Raw genomic sequence first — 17,053 nt, forward strand, 5'->3', positions numbered from 1 at the left:
AAGGTCGATTTCAGCACTAATCCCCTCATCGGGGGAGGAGTACAGAAATCGATTTTAAGAGCCCTTTAAGTTGAAAAAAATGGCTTTGTCCTGTTGACGGGTGCAGGGTTAAATCGATCTAACGCTGCTAAATTTGACCTAATCTCGTAGCGAGACCAGGGCTTATATATTGAAGCTGAGTTTAGTGCTGTTCTTATCTGAAAACTAGCCAGTGTCTCTGCTGGGCTTCACTACAGAGACAGAGCTAAATAAATGGCACTGTCTTAGGTCCCTGCAAAATGTGAATTAGTTTTTTAAAGTCCACGCAAAATCCACTGGTTTATGCCATGCAAGGAAAGCAGACTTTCTCCATTAAAAAGAAAACAGTCGAGTCTTATTGTCTGCTCATATAATTTGATTACAGTGCAGTGTGAGCCATCAGCATTATCATGTGACCAGTCCCAGGAAAGCCTCACTTGGGGCAAAGAGTTGGGGGCGCAGTTGCAAAGGGCAGGGTTTAGATGCATACTCAGTGCAACGCCCTGCCTTGTTCTGGTGAGGTAAGTGGCAGCCCCTGGAGAGAACAGGAGATGTGCATTTACTGTGAAGGCTGCTGGCCTTCCCTTGCAGAAAGTCTTGTCACTGGTCTTCCCAGATCCTATGCCACCAGAGATGCTTACGGAGAAAAGCTGAGCTGAATTCTGCAGCCCAGCCTGTGGGGCAGTCACACGCCACATCATCTTGGCCAGGGAGGAGCTCTGTTCTTTTTCAGACGTTTTAGGTCCTCAGTGCCAGTAACTTAGCCACTCTGCCCAGACTGGAGATGCTGAGTTGCACCGTCCAGGGCACAAATGATCTAAGAAAGTCACTGCAATGAGGTCCAGGGCTGAAGTCCGTACTCAGTGAAAACTCCCACAGCCCCCCAGGCCCAGAATGGAAGTTCTCACTGAGTAAAGACTAAAAATCTCAGAACTGGGGCCAGTAATTTGTGCTGTTCTCACCTTAACTGAGCGTTCCAGTGGTCTGTCTGGGCAGTGTGGAGAAGGCCATAATGCTCAAGGGCTCCACCCTAGGGAATCCCCAGTGTCTTCCTAAATGACGGGTTTTAACAAGATTTCCAGTACAAGCCTGATTTGCTCCCGTTTCCCTTAGTTTTCCCAAAAGCCCTTAGCACTTCCAATGTTGCTTATGTCCTCAGTAGCCAGAGGAAAATTTGTTTGAAATTTTTGAACTGAATGAAAAAAAGGTGTGTGGTGGGGGAAATAGTCGACTTTCCCTAACTGGTCCGGGCACATCTGAGCCTTTCAACAGTGGCCTCTGATTTTGGGAGGCCAATCTCAGGTACTTCGGGCCTGTCTCTCAGAGAATCTGATCAGCCCAGCTCTCGTTGACTTTGCCTTATGGGTGGCATCTGTGGGTGCTCAACCCTTCTGAAAATCTGGCCCAAGAGGTGTCCAGTTAGGCATCCAAAATGACTGGCCACTTTTGAACGTGGAGCCCTTTTATCTGAAAGGTACCTCGAGTGGGGTATTTTAGGGAGTTCTACAGTGCTGGTCTCTGTAGTGTCTAAGTACTAATTTGCTTCATTCTTGTGCATGGGGCAATTTCCCTGGACACTTGTTTTTGTAGTTATTCACCTTGGACATAGGAGCAGATGATGCTCTGCCAGGGATTGGCAAACAAAATGAAGCCTTTTAGATTAAATTACAAAATTAGGGGCTATTTGCAGGAGTAAGAATTACTCACTCGAGTAAAGGTTGCAGATCCAGGTCCTTAGTGGCTGAAGAGGATGCAGGGGATGTGCTGTATGTGGATGTTATTCAAGCATTTCATTCTCTGTTTCATTCAACATTCAGATTGGCTTGGAAATGACACTAGCGCATGGGCTGAGAACTGGCTGCAGGCCTGAAAACTTGTGAGCCATGTAACATGCTGGGGTGCTAGGCCCAGTGCTGCTGCAGGGGTCTGTGATAGCATCATCTGGTTTCATAGATTCCATGGCCAGAAGGGACCACTGTGATTGTCTAGAATAACACAGGCCAGAGAACTGTTAGAAAAATATCCGTTTAATCTCTTCATTAACACCATAGAAGGGGGTGTAATGGCAAGACACAGAGAGACCGAGAGCTCCTGGCTAAAGGGAAACAATGCACCTGAGACAACAGAGAGTGCCTGAGAATCCTTTCCTGTGCACCCAGCTGATCCCTGCCTTCGGCGAGGGCGGGGATGAGCGGGATTCATGCTACTAGTCTCCTTCCTTATGTTTGCTTTGCGTTCGCTTTGGGTCTAACGAAGAAAAGGCCCGTGAGCTCTGCCAGGAACTCCTTTGGGACTCATTTCCACCACTGCAGGCTAAACAGCCATGCAGAGCGTTCACACACATTGTGGCACCAGTTTAACCAGAATGTCCACGCTGCTATGTTTAGTGCACTAGCTCGAGCCCTGCTAGCCTAAGTCTCTCTAGCTGGGCTAGGAGGCGTCCTGCCTGCTGCCGTGTGGCCAAGCCCTTGGAGGGGGTGTATTCACAGGGGGAACTGAACGAGGGGGTGATTGGAGCTGCGCAGAAAGCAGGGGCAGAAGGATGTGGAGAATGCCGTGGGCACATTCCCTGGCGTTTCTCTTTAAGAAGCTGGTCACAGTGGAGGCAGCTCTGAGCTCTCAGCCTTCCCATCCCCTGGCTCCTGCCCACTCTCTGTTTCACTGTCCTCTCTAATTCTGTCTTTCCTAAACAGCACATACCCTTCAATACCTGTAGTTCAGTCATGACTACTATTCCACCATGTTTCTGTTATCCCTATAATAGCTGATTTCACTTCCTGCACCAGTAGCTCTAGTTCCTCCATTTTGTTACCTAGGCTCCTCGCATTGGTGTACAAACATCTTAATTTTTGCTGTTTGGCCTCACTCACATTCTGTACCCGATTAGGCATGGACATTCTACAGCCAGTATGACCTGTTAGACTGGTATCCACACTGCCCTTCCTCCTTATGTCCATTCTCCTACCCATGGCTGTATCCTTTCTTACTTCGTTTTCTTCCCTCTCAATGTTAAAATCCGGTGTGGAGATTACCTGGACATCTCCCAACCATCCCCCCAAATTCCTAGTTTAAAGCTCTCTTAATCAGTTGTGCCAGCCTCCATCCTCAAAGTCTATTTCCTTCCCTACTCAGATAAAGTCCATCCTGAGAGAACTGTCCATGAATGCCTCCCAGTGGCCATACATCCCAAAGCCCTCCTTATAGCACCACTGCCTGAGTCATCTGTTGATAGTCATAATCTTGTCACACCTTTGTTGCCCTTCTCTAGGAACAGGCAGAATCCCACTGAAGATCAGTCCTAGTCTTCACAACTTCCTCAGGCAAGGAGTTCCACAGGTTGATTGTGTGCTTGCTGCCCATTCATTTCATTTGGTGGCCCCTAGTTCTTATATTATGGGAACAAGTAAATAACTTTTCCTTATTCACTTTCTCCACACCACTCATGATTTTATATACCTCTATCATATGCCCCCTTAGTCTTCTCTTTTCCAAGCTGAAAAGTCTCTTTAGCCTCTTTAATCTCTCCTCATATAGGACCCGTTCCAAACCCCTAATCATTTTAGTTGCCCTTCTCTGAACCTTTTCTAATGCCAGTATATCTGTTCTGAGATGAGACCACATCTGTACGCAGTATTCAAGATGTGGGCATACCATGGATTTATGTAAGGGCAATAAGATATTCTCCGTCTTATTCTCTATCCCTTTTTTTAATGATTCCTGACATCCTGTTTGCTTTTTTGACTGCCGCTGCACACTGTGTGGGCGTCTTCAGAGAACTAGCCACGATGACTCCAAGCTCTTTCCTGATTTTCTGATCCTGGACGGGAAGGTCTGTGTGTTCCCCAAGAGGTCCAACGACGCATGCGCCATCCTGTCGCCAAGGCTGGAGAGGCTGCAGCAGAGCTTCACCGTGTGCCAGAGACCCTTCAGCCACCTAGCCCGGCCCTGTGGCCTCTTCTCCTGTGCCACCAGGGACACAATGACCAGATCCTGCTCTGCCAGGAGAGCCCCACTGAGTATCAGAGGCACGTGGGCGAGAAGCCCCTGACGTTCAGTGTCCCACCGAGCAGCAGCAGTGCCTGGCCTGGGACCCGGCCACGGGGCTGGTGCAGCGGCGGTGAACAGGCAAGCCTTAGGCAGGAAGGGTGCTGCCGAGGGCTGAGCCGGCGATCGTCCTGGGGAAGGACCAGGACTCTTACGGGGGCTCATTAGATGCCAATCAGGCATTTGTGGGGAGGTGAACATGTGGCGTTATGTGCTGTCGCCTGAACAGATGGGGCAGCTGCACAGGGAGAAGCTCCCAGCCCCAGTCCAGACAGGGCAGCCTGGAGTTACCAGCTCCAGGCTAGGGGGTGACGGAGCCCATGGTGCACCACAGTGCACTGAGGCCGCGAGCAGTCAGCGCCCAGGAACCTGGAGTGGGGAGGAGTGGGAGGGCCCTGGGGGATGGAGGGAGCCACCCGGCTCCTGAGCCCTGGGAGCGGGGGAGACGCTTTTCACAAGCGACTTGGGATTTTGGGTGTCTCAGTTTGTGGGACACCTGGAAGGGCCCAGCTCCCGAGGGGGCTGAGCAATCTGCTGCCAAGACCTGGCCATTCCAGGGGCCCCAAATCACTCGTCGCTTATGAAAACATTGGCCCTTGTCTGGGCCCATCTGTGCCTGATGGGCTTCTCTGGAGGCCCCCCGTCTCTGTGTCACTATTGAGTCCGATGAAGTGAGGAAACCTGCCGGGGCCTCTGCTGGTAGGGCTCCGAAATCAGCAAGGGGTGGGCAGGAGCCTTCCACGCAAGGCAGGAGCCTTCCACGCAGCTTCACGGTGAAGCCCTACAATCCTGCCCCACCCCGGCCTTTCCTATTCGCCCTCCCAGAGTAGGGCAGCAGCCTGAACCAGGGGCACATTCATCTCTGTGCTGAGAGCTGCCTGGACACTGAGCAGAACCAAAGTCCAGTGCTGGGACTCCTGAGACTCTGCTTCCCCCGTGTTCCCACCGGCACAGGTAAAGCCCCTCCCAGGGCCGCTGCCTCCTGCCATGGGGACTAGTGTGCTTTTTGGGCCTCAGCCCTTCAGAATAGCAGGGTTGAGCTGGGTGAGATCTGCTTCCACCCATCTCCTGACAGAGCCAGCCAGGGAGCTCCAGCAAGCCCTCCAGTAACTGGCCTGGCCACCACTTGGTGCTGCTCTGAACACCCTGTCAGCACCAGCATAAACCCTCGTTCCAGCACTGATGTCACCTGCCAGGTGCATGACATCACATGCCATCCCAGGGACCCAGAACTGCTGCTTCCCAGAATGCATCAGCCAGGGAAGCGTCTGATGGGTTAGAAACCACTGCAGTCTCCTGGCACCTGGCAGGCAAGTCTAGGCGGGCTGTGGGGAGAGGGTGTTTCTGACCCTGGATGAGGGCCCTGCTGCGCCTGCACCCAGCACATGGTGTAACAAGGAGCCGTGCTGGGCAGGGCCATGGTGCCCTGGGGGTGATGGACATAGAGAGCGTGTGGGCAGCTCATCGCCCCTTTACCTGGCCTGGCCTGGCTCTATTATGGCGGCGGGGTAGGGGTGGGGGTGTTCCCTGTGGGCTGAGCCTCCCCTCCATCCCCGTCAAAAGCTGCTGTCCTGGAGACCATTCCATAGCCAAGGTAGGCAGGAGGGTGCTGTGGCTGGAGCCTTTGCCAGCAGCTGTGAGAGCGCTGGCCCCGAGGCCAGCACTGCAGCCACGGCTGTGCCAGATGCCCTGCATGGCTGCATGTGGCTGGCTGAGCCCTTTTCCTTCCCTCCCCACCCACCTCGGGAACAGGCTGTTCCTTCTTGGGAGAAGCTGTTGAAAGTGTGGCTGGTTTCCCGTGTGCAGCTCTAATGAGTAACTGCCACGATCACCAGCCCTGCAACCTCCCAGCCCCACCCCCGGCATCTGCAACTCTGACTGCACCCGACCTGCAAATACTGGAATATTGTTTACCCATTGATTCTGCTGCTGTCACCACTGGGGATATAAATCAGGGCTGGTCCCCCTGGTCTCTGCACTTGGGGACTAGCATTGCCTGGGGCAGGTTTCAGGGCAGAGCAGCCCTGGCCTCCCACCTCCCTTCTCTGTGTTCCTGCCCTGCTAACACTCCCCTCTGGGTCGCTCTGCAGGTGAAGAATATGGAGAAACTGCAGCTTTGGCTCCTCGTCCTTGCTGGCTTCTCAGGAGCGGTCACGCAAACAGGTGGGGTAGAGCCGGCTGTGCCAGGGGGCCGAGCCCTGGCTGAATCTGCAGAAGGATGGGGCTGGCCCCTGGCTTCTGCAAGCTTTAAGATGACCCTTGTAATTGCAATGCTGCTGCTTCTGCTGCAAAAAGCAAATGCAATTTTAGGTTTCATTACCAGAGGCACAGCATGCAAGTCCCGGGTGGAGATAGCACCGCTCTGCTCAGTGCTGGTGAGGCCTCAGCTGCTGTACTGTGTCCAGTTTTGGTCCCCAATGCATAGAAAGGATGTAGAGAAACTGGCAAGGATCCAGAGCCAAGCGACCAAGATGATCAAGGGGAGGGAGTTCAGGCCATCTGAGCACAGGCTGAAGGAACTGGGAAGGTTTAGTTTGGAAAAGAGGAGATTAAGGGGGAATATGATAGCGAGCTTCAAATACTTGAAAGGCTGCCATAAAAACGATGGAGAAAAGTTGCTCTCTCTTGCCACGGAGGGCAGGACAAGAGGCAGCGGGTTCAGACTACAGCAGAGCAGATTTAGATGAAAAACTTCCTAACGGTAAGAACAGAAGGACAATGGAGCAGACGCGTAGGGAGGCTGTGGAAGCTCCTTCACTGGAGGTTTTCAAAAGGAGGCTGGAGCCATCTGTCTGCGATGGTTTAGCCCAACAAATCCTGAATCTTGGCAGGGGTTAGACTAGATGACCCTGGCGGTCCCTTCTAACCCCAAGGATCCATGATTCCAAGCCCTCTTCCTGGCTTGCTTGTCGAGTGCGTGGGGAGAGGAGGGGACGAGCCGGGCTGGGTGCTGGGACCCTCACTCACTCAAGTCCCTTTGCTGCAGCGGGCCTGGGTGCTGGGGGAAGCTGTGAGCTGTCTCTGCAGTGACAGTGTTCCCAGGTTCTTGGCTCAGCAGCTCCTCACACTGAGAGTTGCCCCCCACAGCAGCTGCAGAGAAAGGGAAGAGAGGAAAACGAGGGAGGGAGAAAGGAGGTTGTGGGGGAGGACAGGGCTCCATGGGGCATCGGCCAAAGCACTCACATCCCAGCGCTAAGTCTCATTGCCAGATATACTGCACAGCCCCAGAGAGAGGTGCCTGGGCAGAGATGTGTGTGTGGGGAGTTTAGGGCTGGGATAACAGGGGGCTGCAGGTCGGGATTGAGGGGCATCGGCAGAGCTGTGTACACAGGCCCCTGCTCTTGCTGTGCAATGGGCCGTGGATTGTGGCCACGGGCAGAGGTGAGCGCATGCGTGGCTGGGAAGAGGTGTGAATGTCCAGGGATAGGAATAGCAGTTTTTTCTGCAGGCCAGGGCTGGAGGCAGCCCAGACTGGAAGGGCAGCAGGTACCGCGATCAGGGTCCCATCTCTGGGCACAGCGTGAGAGGGAAGCTCGCCCTCTGTCAGCCCAGCCTGTCCGTCGCCAGCCAGGACTGAGCCTCCTGTCTGAGAACATGGCCCAGGTTCCATCCAGCCTCAGCAGGCACAGGGCCAGCTCCTCAATGGGTGCAAATCAGCAGAGATCTGGTGACATGACTTGTTGTGCCTTGTTAACACCAGCTGCAGCTCTGGCCCCACATGTTTCCTCATGGGAGAGATTGGAAACCTAGATTGAGCCATTTTCTGACAGGCTAAAATTTCCTGCATCCGAGCGCCCATGGGGACGAGGAGCAGCTCCCCTACGGGGAGCGAACAGCACCACCCCTCGCAGGGCACATTTCACCAGGGGATCCGCAGGTACCATGCAGATGAGCTGGGGTTCACTCACAGATCGCCCCCTCCACCAGCAGGCAGTCACCACGGGGGCGGGACCCAGTGGCTGTCTGTGCCCAGCAGCTGCATGGCAGAGCCCTGGCGCTGGGTGCAAAGAGGGATGGTGTCTGCAGGGGATTGTGGCTGTTGAACGCACTGGGCTGAGCTGGGGTCTGACAAGGCCTTGCTGTGGAGATCAGAGTGCCGGCCTGGTCAGACAACTGGCACCTTCCTACCAGTCAGCTGGTTCCATGTGAATTCTGGGTCACACCAACTGATTTACTGATTCCAGTCCACCGAGCCGGGGTGAATCCATTAGCTGGGTGCCACAGGGCAGGGTGCCACGGGGCGGAAGGTTGGCAGGGAGGGGCCAGTGCCAGGCGCGTGGGTGGCAGCGACTGGGCAGGCTTGGCCGGAAGCCTTGGGGTAGAGCAGATTCAGCCAGGTGCTGTGGGGGATAGACAGGCTCGGACCCCCACAGCACCTTGGAGTAAAAAGGCTCAGACAGGCACTGTGGAGTAGGTAGGAGGGGGGCCAGGCGGGCTTGGCTAGGTGCCCTGAGGCAGGAGGGGAGCTGGGCAGACTCAGCCAGGTGCAGTGAGGAAGGGGGGCTGGCTCCTGCCCCCCTGAAGGCTTGTTACACTCTGTGACGAGTTGCTTGGAGTCTCCTGGGGCTCGGCAGGCTCAGCCCAGCTCAGTCCCCTCTGCACGGGGAGGGCCGTGCCACCGTGCCTTCCATTGACCTTATGCGGGGCTGGGCAGGGCGACACGCTCGCTCCACAAGCAGGAACGGAGCAGGCGGGGGAGCCCCATTGGCCTGTGGCCCAGGAGGCTCTGGAGTCCAGCAGTCTCTGGGCGGGCCCTGGGCTGGCACAAGAGGCACACCCCCTGTTCTGGACAGCGCTGCTGGGCTCTGCCCTGGGCGCCTATCCCAGGTCTGGGCCCAGGGCTCTCATTCACTCTCCTGGTCAGCGGACTCTGCGAACCCCAGCACACACGTGACTGCTGCACTCTCAGGCAGCCAGCGGGGCTCAGACCCAGGTGGGATCTGCAGGGACCCACCATCCTCCCTGGAAATGGCTGAAATCGGGCCCTGAGCTCTGGGAGACAAGCAGCATGACGCTGCCCGTGCTCTTCGCACAGGGACCGGGTTAGGGCCCAACTGCCCTCCCCTGAGTGCCAGGTATCAAATGCCACCTGAACTGCCCTGCAACAACCTGCACCCCCTGCCCAAACTGTCCCCCCAGCACCCTTGAGCCCCCTGCCCAAGCTGCCTCCCTAGCACCTTTCATCCGCTGCCCAAACTGCCCCCCAGCAATCTGCACCCCCCCCTGTACGAACCGCTCCCCAGCACCCTTCATCCCCCTGCCCGAACCGCCACCCCAGCACCCTTCCTCCTCCTGCCCGAACCGCCCCCCCAGCACCCTTCATCCCCCTGCCTGAACCGCTCCCCTAGCACCCTTTATCCCCCTGCCCGAACCGCTCCCCTAGCACCCTTCATCCCCCTGCCTGAACCGCTCCCCTAGCACCCTTCATCCCCCTGCCCGAACCGCCACCCCAGCACCCTTCATCCCCCTGCCCGAACCGCTCCCCTAGCACCCTTCATCCCCCTGCCCGAACCGCCCCCCCAGCACCCTTCATCGAACTGCCCCCCCCAGCACCCTTCATCCCCCTGCCCGAAGTGCCCCCCCAGCACCCTCATCCACCTGCCCGAATCGCCCCCCTAGCACCCTTCATCCCACTGTCCGAACTGCCCCCCCCAGCATCCTTCAGTCCCCCTGCCCGAACTGTCCCCCCCAGCACCCTTCATCCCCCTGCCCGAACCGCCCCCCCAGCACCCTTCATCCCCCTGCCCGAACCGCCCCCCCAGCAACCTGCACCCCCTGTCTGAACCGTCCCCCCCAGCACGCTGCCCCCGCTGCCCGAATCGCCCCCCGAGCACCCTTCATCCCACTGCCCAAACCGCTCCCCTAGCACCCTTCATCCCCTGCCCGAACCGCCCCCCCAGCACTCTTCATCCCCCTGTCCGAACCGCTCCCCTAGCACCCTTCATCCCCCTGCCCGAACCGCCCCCCCAGCACCCTTCATCCCCTGCCTGAACTGCCCCCCAGCAACCTGCGCCCCCCAGCAACCTGCACCCCCCTATCCGAACCACCCCCCCAGCACGCTGCCCTCGCTGCCCGAACCGCCCCCCAGCACTCTTCATCCCCCTGCCTGTGCCGCCCCCCCCAGCCACCTGCATGCCCCTGTCCGAACAGCCTCCCTAGCACGCTGCATCCGCTGCCCAAACTGCCTCCCCACCACCCTTCATCACCCTGCTTGAACTGCCCCCCCCAGCACCCTTCATCCCTGTTAAGGTTCCCTCCCACTCTGAACTCTGGGGTACAGATGTGGGGACCTGCATGAAAGACCCCCTAAGCTTATTCCCACCAGCTTAGGTTAAAACATTTCTCAAGATACAATTTTTTTCTTGTCCTTGGATGGGTTCTGCTGCCACCACCAAGTGAGTTAGACAAAGATTCAGGAAAAGGACCACTTGAAGTTCCTGTTTCCCTAAAATATCCCCCAAGCCCCTTCACCCCCTTTCCTGGGGAGGCTTGAAAATAGTTTACCAACCAAATAGGTAAACCAGGTGAGCACAGACCAAAGGCTTGGGTTTCTAGGACACTAAAAACCAATCAGATTTTTAAAAAACAGAACTTTATTATAAAGAAAAAAAAGTAAAAGAAACCCCTCTGTAAAATCAGGATGGAAGGTAATTTTACAGGGTAATAAGATTCAAAACACAGAGGATTTCCCTTTAGGCAAAACTTCAAAGTTACAAAAAACAGGGATAAACCTGCCTTTTAGCACAGGGAAAATATACAAGCTAAAACAAAAGATACTTTAACGCATTTTTTTGCTATTACTTACTATTTTTGTAAGTTAGATATATTATTTAGGAGGAGTTAGATTACTTGCTTGGTCTGTTTTTTTGTCTTTGAGAGAACACACAGAAAGAGACAAAGCAAAAACCTTCCCCCCACAGCTTTGAAAGTATTTTTTCCCCTTATTGGTCCTTTTGGTCAGGTGCCAACCAGGTTATCTGAGCTTCTTAATCCTTTACAGGTAAAGGAGGGATTTTATACTACCCTTACATGTATGTTTATGACACTCCCCCTTCTCGAACTGCCCCCCCCCAGCACCCTTCACCCCCTGCCCAAACTGCCCCCCCACAGAACCCAGCCTCACTGGCCGCCCGTGTCTCCCTGGCAGATCTACATGGCAAAGTGTTCGTGTTCCCTAAGGCATCTGGAACTGCCCACGTCATCCTGAAGCCGAGGCTGGAGCAGCCGCTGCGGAACGTCACTGTGTGTCTGAGATTCGGGTGCGACCTGACTCGGGCCTACAGCCTCTTCTCCTACGCCACCAAGGCCAAGGACAACGACTTCCTCCTCTTCAAACCCAAGCCCGGGGAGCTCAGTCTGTACGTCGGAGGCGAACTGGTCACCTTCAAAGTCCCAGAAAGAACAGGAACAAGCGCTTGGTGGGTGCACATCTGTGCTAGCTGGGAGTCCGCCACCGGCATAGCCGAGCTCTGGGTGAATGGGAGTCCCTTACCCAGGAAGGGGCTAAAGAAAGGCTACTCTGTTGGCGCCCAGGGTGTGCTCGTCCTGGGGCAGGAGCAGGACACCCCTGGGGGTGGGTTTGATGTAAATCAGTCATTTGTCGGGGAAATCACAGATGTGTACATGTGGGACACTCTGCTTTCCCCGGATAAAGTTAGCCTTGTCATGAACAATGGGGTCCTGCCTCACCTCATCCTTGACTGGACAACCCTGAGCTACGAGACCAAAGATTATGTTGTCATTAAACCCAGCCTGCTCCCAGTGTACTGAGGGCCCAGCACTGGTTGGCTAGTGGGGCTGGAAAATGGGTGGGGGCGCAAAGCAAGGAATTGTCTGTATCATTGTGGTAATGTAATGGACCTGCTCGGCAGGGGGCTGGCCAGAGCCCTGCGATGGGAAAGAGGCAGGTGTGCTCCGGAGATCTGCACATGGACCTGGGACCAGGGAGCTCCTCACGTCTATCTCCAGCTCTGATCCCAACTCCTACTGGGACCTTGGGAAATCACATGGGCCAGATTTGCGCGGGTGCTCACCTTGTAACAGGGCCAGCCACCCCTGAGCACCTCCTGCTGGCCAGGGGTGGCTCTGCGGTTCCCTGCCTCAGTTTCCCCTCTTGGACTCTCAATCATTCCCCCAAAGCCTTTCATGAGTCCAATTACAACAGCCCTTCTTGGGGTCTGGTTTAAGGCCATAAAATGCCAAAGGATTCGAAGAGCCCCACCCGGCTTAGCCTATGAGCAGACCTCTGTGCCTGCCCATGGCTCCAAGGAGTCTGCAGGCAAAGCCCTTTGCTGGTCCCTCAGCCTTCTCAGGGTCCCTGCAGCACACCCTCTGCAGCATCTTTGCACTATTTCTGACTGGGATCAGCCCTCCTTCCCAAGGGGGCTGTTCTCTGCTGCAGCTCTGCCAGGCTCCCAGCCACTGCCCATGGCCCCCCCCATCTCTAACCCCCTCTAACTCATCTCCCCTGGAAATGGCCATGTCACAGGCCGTGGCCATCCCCCTCAAGGGGCAACCACCCTGAGGCACACACCCGTGCTGAGCTTTTGAGCATTCACCCTTCCCTCCTGGGAGGTGCTGATGGCAACATGTGCCTCCCGGGGAATTGGGAGGTAGAACCAGACCAAGGCTGCCTTGTGAACAGTGCAAAAGGGTTCAGGCACCCGAGCCCCACTCAGTTCAATGGGAGTTTGTGCCCAGCCAAAGTCTGTGATGTGCTTGGAGCACAGCAGTGCTGGAAGTGTCAGGGGCCTTCATGGTCACCATAAGCAGAGCCTGCCAGAGCAGACCAGCTCCATGTGTCCAGCCTGATACATTCCTGGGTTGGCTCAGTGTTGGAGACGTTTCCCAGCCTTGTATGTCACTGTCTCCATTGCTTCTGGGAGGCATCCCAAGTACTAGGTCCAAGGAGCCCCACGGTTACCCTGCTGCCTCTTCACTGGGTGTCTAAGGCCGAGTTTGGAATGACTGTGATCATCTGTGTTGTAAGAGACTGTGCCATTGTCCCAGGGGCTTGGTGCCCTGCCAGCCCCAGTAAATGACCCTTTCAGCTGAACTGTGTGCATGGTTATTGGGAACCCACATGGTGACCTGCAGGGCCCAGCAAGGTGGGTGCTGTGGTCAGACCTCTTCTAACACCTCTAAGTGACCAAACAGGGAGAAAACAGGTGGGTGGGGGCTTGTGGCGCCAGGCCTTGTGCAGGTAGCTAAAGGGGGGTCTGAACAGCTATCCACCCTGTTTCTTTGGTTGCCAGGTGCCCGCTTTTCAACCAGAAAGTCTGGTCGAAAGGGGACCTGACAATGTCTGTCAGATGTACTGAGTGGACATCAAAAGGGCAGTTACCACGGGGCCGGGGGAGACACCGGGTCATTAAACCATGCTAGCCCCATCTCAATCGGAACCGCCTCCTACCTGCAAGTAGGCTCCTTGTCAGACTGCAGCAGCTCCTGCAGCCCCAGAGCAGAGGGGGGAGCCCAGCTGGTGGGGGGAGGGAGGTGGAGACGATCCAATGAGGGGGAGAGGGGGAGAGAGGAGCGATTGACTGAGGCAGGGCCATGGGGAGAAGAGGTGGAGAAGGAGACAGGGCCTCATGATAAGAGGTGGAGCCGGGGTGGAGCCTTGGGGGAAGGGGTGAGGTGGGAGTCAGGGACTTGGGGGAAGGAGTGGGGAAGAGGGCGGGGCCTTGGGGGTGTGGTTACCAGCAATCCAAAAGGTGGCAATCTTCACTGTTTCTGAGAGCTACACTGCATCGGTGTACAGGAGAGACTGATTCCACAAAACACCCTGTCAGTGTGTACTGCTCTTCACACAACAAAGAAAATGGAGAAACCACACAGGTACTGTTGGGTCAGCCTCACGTTGCGCGCACACCCACCCATACACACATACTCACTCTAAGCTCAAGGCCTCCTATCCCCTTCAGGGGCAGGCAGCTGTGAGCAGCTCCCCTTTCTCAGAGATGCTAGCTGAGTGACTGCACAGAACACATCAGGACAAGACCCTGGTTCTAACCCCAAAGACTTCCGTTTCATTCCTGTGGTCACACTGCCTTAGGCCAGAGCTCGCTTAAAAATGGAATTCCTGTCCTGATAGGAATGGTGACATTTTGAAAGGTGGTTTTGTCCCAAATCAGGAGGAAAATTCAAAATTTCAGAATATTTTGCAGAACAAAATTTTTTGATTTGGACCCATCAGAATGACTTTATCACAATGTTTCATTGTAATATTGTCAAACCCCTGTAATGTAAGCAGAATCTGAATGAGTTTTCCCCTGACATCTGATGATGAGCTATGGAATAGGACTTCAGGAACTGATCTCATTTGCATGGGCACACCCACCCTGCCTAGGTGCTCAGCACGATGAGATTGCTTGCCCAAATGATCACTTTTGGCTGGTGTTGCATCCCCAGTCTCCTTGTTATTGGGACAGGAGTAAGAAAGTGTTGTTATCCTTGTTGTGTGCACCAAGGGCAGCAGAACTGTGCTTGGAAAGCCATGACTGATCAACTAAATGGCACTCGCTAGGCAGGGGACATAGGTTCCACAGACCAGCAGTGGTGGTGGGATTATGAGTAAGTGTATTTGGCGGGGTGGATGTGATTGCAGGGTGCTAGAGACCATCTGATCCATCCTTTCACCACTCTGTAATAAAAGACCTAATTTAGACTCAACTGAAAGTTTTGTTACATGCTGTAGGGTTGAAATAATTGATACTAGCTTTCAGTGTTAGACCTGCTTTAGGACAGCATTTCTGGTGTAAGAGACTGCCCAGTATGTACCAGCAGTGAGGATCCCATACTAACAATTGGAATCACTGAGAGCTGTGTTAAGTTGTGGGACTTGAAGGCATCCGGGGGGGTTGGCAATCATCTGGCACAATGGTCAGTGGAGAGGTGCAGCAATCAGCCAGCAAGGCAGCTGTTGGAGAGGACTGGAGTGGAGCACCGCCGAGCAGCGTGGCGATTGGCTAGCAGGGTGGCTGGCAGAGAGATGCGGAGCACCAGCTGGCCGGCAGGGCGGCTGCTGAAGAGGAGCGGAGTGCTGATCGGCCAGCAGGGCAGCCGGCAAAGAGGAGTGGCAAGCAAGTGCCTGGGCAGTGGAGTGAGTAAGGTGCCAGGGTGGGAGGTGAACTCTGCAGATCCATCTCTGAACTCTGGGTCTGCACTGACCAAGGGCAGCAACCGTGAGTGGGGTGCAGAGGAGGGATTGGCATGTTAAAGGGACTTTTGGTTGCTGGACTTAAGAACCTGAGGGGGAAAGGACATTGCCAAACTTACTTGGAGGGTGGGTGTTTTGCTCATGGTTTATGTTTTGAACCCTGTTTGCGGTGTTTTCCCAAATTAATGCTGAGTTACTTCCCTCCTTTTATTAAAAGTTTCTTTGCTACACTAAGACTCTGTGCTTGCGAGAGGGGAAGTATTGCCTCTTAGAGGTGCCCAGGGGGTGGTGTGTAATAGTCCCAGATCACTGCGTGTGGGCTCGAGCTGGTTTTGTGTTGAATTGTTGAAAAGGAACTCCTAGATACCGAACCCGGCCAATGCTGACTGGCAGAAGGGTTACAGAAATATAATATCAAAATAATGAATAATCTATTAAGAATACAATACAATATAAAAGTAAATTGAAATGAAAAAGTCAAACTGAGCTAAACTATTTCATGTTGATTTTTAATCTTTTTAGAAATGTTTCCTTCAGATGTTTTGTTGAAATTGACACGTTCCCACCAAACTTGACAATTTTGACTAAGCAGCCCTTTCTGATAGAAAACTGATCAACGAGTTCTCCTTTTGGCATGAATATGCCAGATCTCTGTTTGGCTGTCCTGTCTGTAGCACCTGCTTTACTCACTTCCAGAGCTGGGAAGTGAACCCAGGGGTTACCATGTGCTTCTGCTGTCTAGCCAGAGGTGAAAGTAGGCCGGTACTGGTCGGTATGGCGTACTGGTAAGAAGCGGCTGCCTGTACCGGCCCGTACACAGCCCACATGAAAGTGCTGCTGCTTTAACATTGCTGACCCTTTTGCCCCCCTCTCCATGCCACTGATGGCGTGGGGTGGGGGGCGCAAAAGGGGCATCTGCCCCGGGGCCTGACGATTTAAAAGGGCCTGGGGCTCCTGGCTGCTGCCACCACTACCCAAGCAGTGGCCGGAGCCCCAGGCCATTTAAATGGCTGCCAGCCATGGGCGGCATGGGCCGGGCAGCATGGAAGGGCTGGCTGGGGGGGGCTGACCCCACCCGTTCTGGGGCCCCGGAGCCGGGCCCCCTTACCGGTAAGTATTTTATCTTATTTTCACCCCTGTGTTTAGCCAAGAATGTGTCACCCACTGCCAAAGCTCATGGTGTGTGGATCAGAAAGTTCCATGTTCAAACCTTGCTACCGACCCACCGGCTTGTCGTTACAGGTGCACCTAACTCCTGTGGAGGAGTGGGAATGGGGAACCCTGGAATGGGGGAAGGGGAGGATAGAGGGGTCCACACAGATCCTAGTGTGGGGAACCCTGGTAAGAAGGAAGGGGGGAAAGAGGGGCACACAGAGCCCCTGGCATGGGGAGAAGGTGAGAATGGGGGCCACACAGAGCCCCTGGCATGGGGAGAAGGTGAGAATGGGGGCCACACAGAGTCCCTGGCATGGGGGGAAGGTGAGAATGGGTGGGCACACAGAGCCCCTGGCATGGGGGGAAGTGGGAGGTGGGATGCAGTTAATGCTGGTGGAAGGAGGAGCATGCTGGGAGGAAAGAGAGGTGACACAGCTTCTGGAAGGAGAAGGAGATTGGGGGACCAGTGTGGGAGGAGGGTCTGGGGGCCACACAGAACCCCTGGTATGAGGGAGCAGCACGGAGTCCCTGCGATTGAGGGGGTTAGGAAGGTGGCACATGAGGAGATGGAGGGATGCCAGGAGCCCTGGGCAGTGCAATGAGCTTGGCCAATACAAGCCAAAGAGTGTGCGGGCCCTAGTATTTCGTGTGGTTCAAGGAGGGTCCACAGGCAATTTC

General features: G+C 55.0%; 1 protein-coding gene across 1 annotated transcript; it reads left to right on the plus strand.

Moving 5' to 3' along the window:
- The first annotated feature begins 6,161 nt into the window (after window positions 1-6,161).
- Window positions 6,162-11,832, plus strand: LOC144279686 (serum amyloid P-component-like). Its single transcript, XM_077841279.1, has 2 exons — window positions 6,162-6,225; window positions 11,210-11,832. The coding sequence occupies exons 1-2, from the start codon at window positions 6,162-6,164 to the stop codon at window positions 11,830-11,832; spliced, it is 687 nt and encodes a 228-aa protein (XP_077697405.1).
- Window positions 11,833-17,053: the final 5,221 nt, after the last annotated feature.

The sequence above is a fragment of the Eretmochelys imbricata genome, chromosome 24, assembly GCF_965152235.1.
Source record: "Eretmochelys imbricata isolate rEreImb1 chromosome 24, rEreImb1.hap1, whole genome shotgun sequence".
Classification (NCBI taxonomy): domain Eukaryota; kingdom Metazoa; phylum Chordata; order Testudines; family Cheloniidae; genus Eretmochelys; species Eretmochelys imbricata.